Genomic DNA, 1,694 nt, shown 5'->3' with positions numbered 1-1,694 from the left:
CTCTCAGCAGGCTTCCTGGCAAGAAACCAACCAGTGTTCGAGGGTCATTCAAGAAGGAAGAAATGTATTGTCAATACTGGGTGAAAAAAATGACAAAATTAGGTCAACATACATTCATGGGGGAAAAGGTAGGGGCTTCAGAGAAAAAGTAGCTTGTTGTTCCAAGGAACCAATTACCATAAACCTGAGCTCACTATAACATGGACTCCTATTGAAAGTAGTCTCAGACAAGAAAACTTTGGGCAAAGCATGGAGGCTTTTACCCATTACCTCAACACTAGAGAGGTTAAAACAGGAGAATTTCCATGCATTTGAAGCCAATCTGTGCCACATAATGAGAATCTGTAATCTCCCCCACCCGTCCAAAAGAAAAAAAAAAAAAAAAGCAGCTGTAATCCCAGCACTTGGGAAGTAGAGGGTCAGGAATTCAAAGTCATCCCCAGATACAGAGGAGGGTGACAAGAGGAAAAGAAATAGGGTTGAAATGCAGGAAACTTTGTTTGAAGTGAGCTAAGAAATCTCCTTCGTTCTAGACTTTGGGGAGAGTCTTTCCACACTGTGATGCTGATTCAAGGCTGCCTATTCTCCATAGCCAGGCCAGTAGATTGCTGATGAATCCATCTTCAGGGCAGAGCTGGGACAGCGTCTATCCCATAAACCTCACCAGCTGGTACTCTGTAAGTGCTTTACAGACTTTAACTCACCCTGGGAGAGATGTGTAAGTTATCAATATACCTCTATCNGCAAGACGTAAAACCTGGCCAAGGACATAGGTCAATCCATTATGCTGCTTCCAGAGTTCCCCTGCTTGATTGTTCAAGTACATTTGGTGTCCTTTGACCTTATGGAAGCTCTTCACTGAGATGTGGGACAGGGAGGGCCAGCAGGTACCACAGGAAGAACTAGCCCATATAACATGACTAAAGCCTCTTGCTCTGTCCTTAACTGCCAACTCCCAACTCAGCATCTTCACTCTGGATGTTGCCATCTGAGCTGCTGGAGGGCTCCTCTGTGACAGAGGAGGAAGGCAATCTCAGTTTTTGCTGCTTCTGATACTTCACCCTGCGATTTTGGAACCAGATCCTCACCTATAATTGGAGGCAATGAGCAGGCATCAGAATTTGACCAGCAGACCCCTTTACCCGTCACTGTCACTTCTCCCAAATGTCATTCCTGAGTTCTCAGTCACCGCACATCCATCCCTGTCTGTACCTTTGTAGTTATTTTTCTAACCAAGTCTCATTTCACCCAGGCTAGCCTCAAACTCAATATGTAGCTCAAGATAGTCCTGAATCCCTGGTCCACCTGCCTCCACTTGGGTTCAAGTGTGTGGGGTTTCAAGTGTGTGCTACTGTCCCCACTGTATGTGGTACTGGAAATGGAATCCAAGACTTCAAGCATTTGAGGCAAGCACTCTACCAACTGAGCTATGTCTCTAGCCCCAGTGAGTGCTTATGACTACAGTGTGCTGGTGCTGTACCAGGTGACTGTGACAGTGACAGCACAAAGGCATGGCCCCTGTCCTCTACAGCTCACCATCCAGTGGGAGAAGGACAATGAAAATAAGGAGATACAGCCAGGCGGTGGTGGCACACGCCTTTAATCCCAGCACTTGGGAGGAAGAGGCAGGTGGATTTCTGAGTTCGAGGCCAGCCTGGTCTACAAAGTGAGTTCCAGGACAGCCAGGGCTACAC

General features: G+C 46.9%; 1 protein-coding gene across 1 annotated transcript in view; it reads right to left on the bottom strand.

Annotated features, from left to right (window-relative positions):
* Positions 1-766: 766 nt before the first annotated feature.
* Positions 767-1,694, bottom strand: part of Noto (notochord homeobox) — a 4,702-nt gene continuing 3,774 nt past the window's right edge. The window contains exon 3 of the mRNA XM_021165811.1: positions 767-1,088. Coding sequence (XP_021021470.1) covers positions 942-1,088 — 147 coding nt within the window. The 3' untranslated portion in view covers positions 767-941. The remainder of the gene's footprint in view (positions 1,089-1,694) is intronic.

Source organism: Mus caroli, chromosome 6 (assembly GCF_900094665.2).
Source record: "Mus caroli chromosome 6, CAROLI_EIJ_v1.1, whole genome shotgun sequence".
NCBI classification, from domain to species: domain Eukaryota; kingdom Metazoa; phylum Chordata; class Mammalia; order Rodentia; family Muridae; genus Mus; species Mus caroli.
The sequence above is the reverse complement of the archived record's forward strand: the minus strand, read 5'-3'. Positions and strand labels throughout refer to the sequence as shown.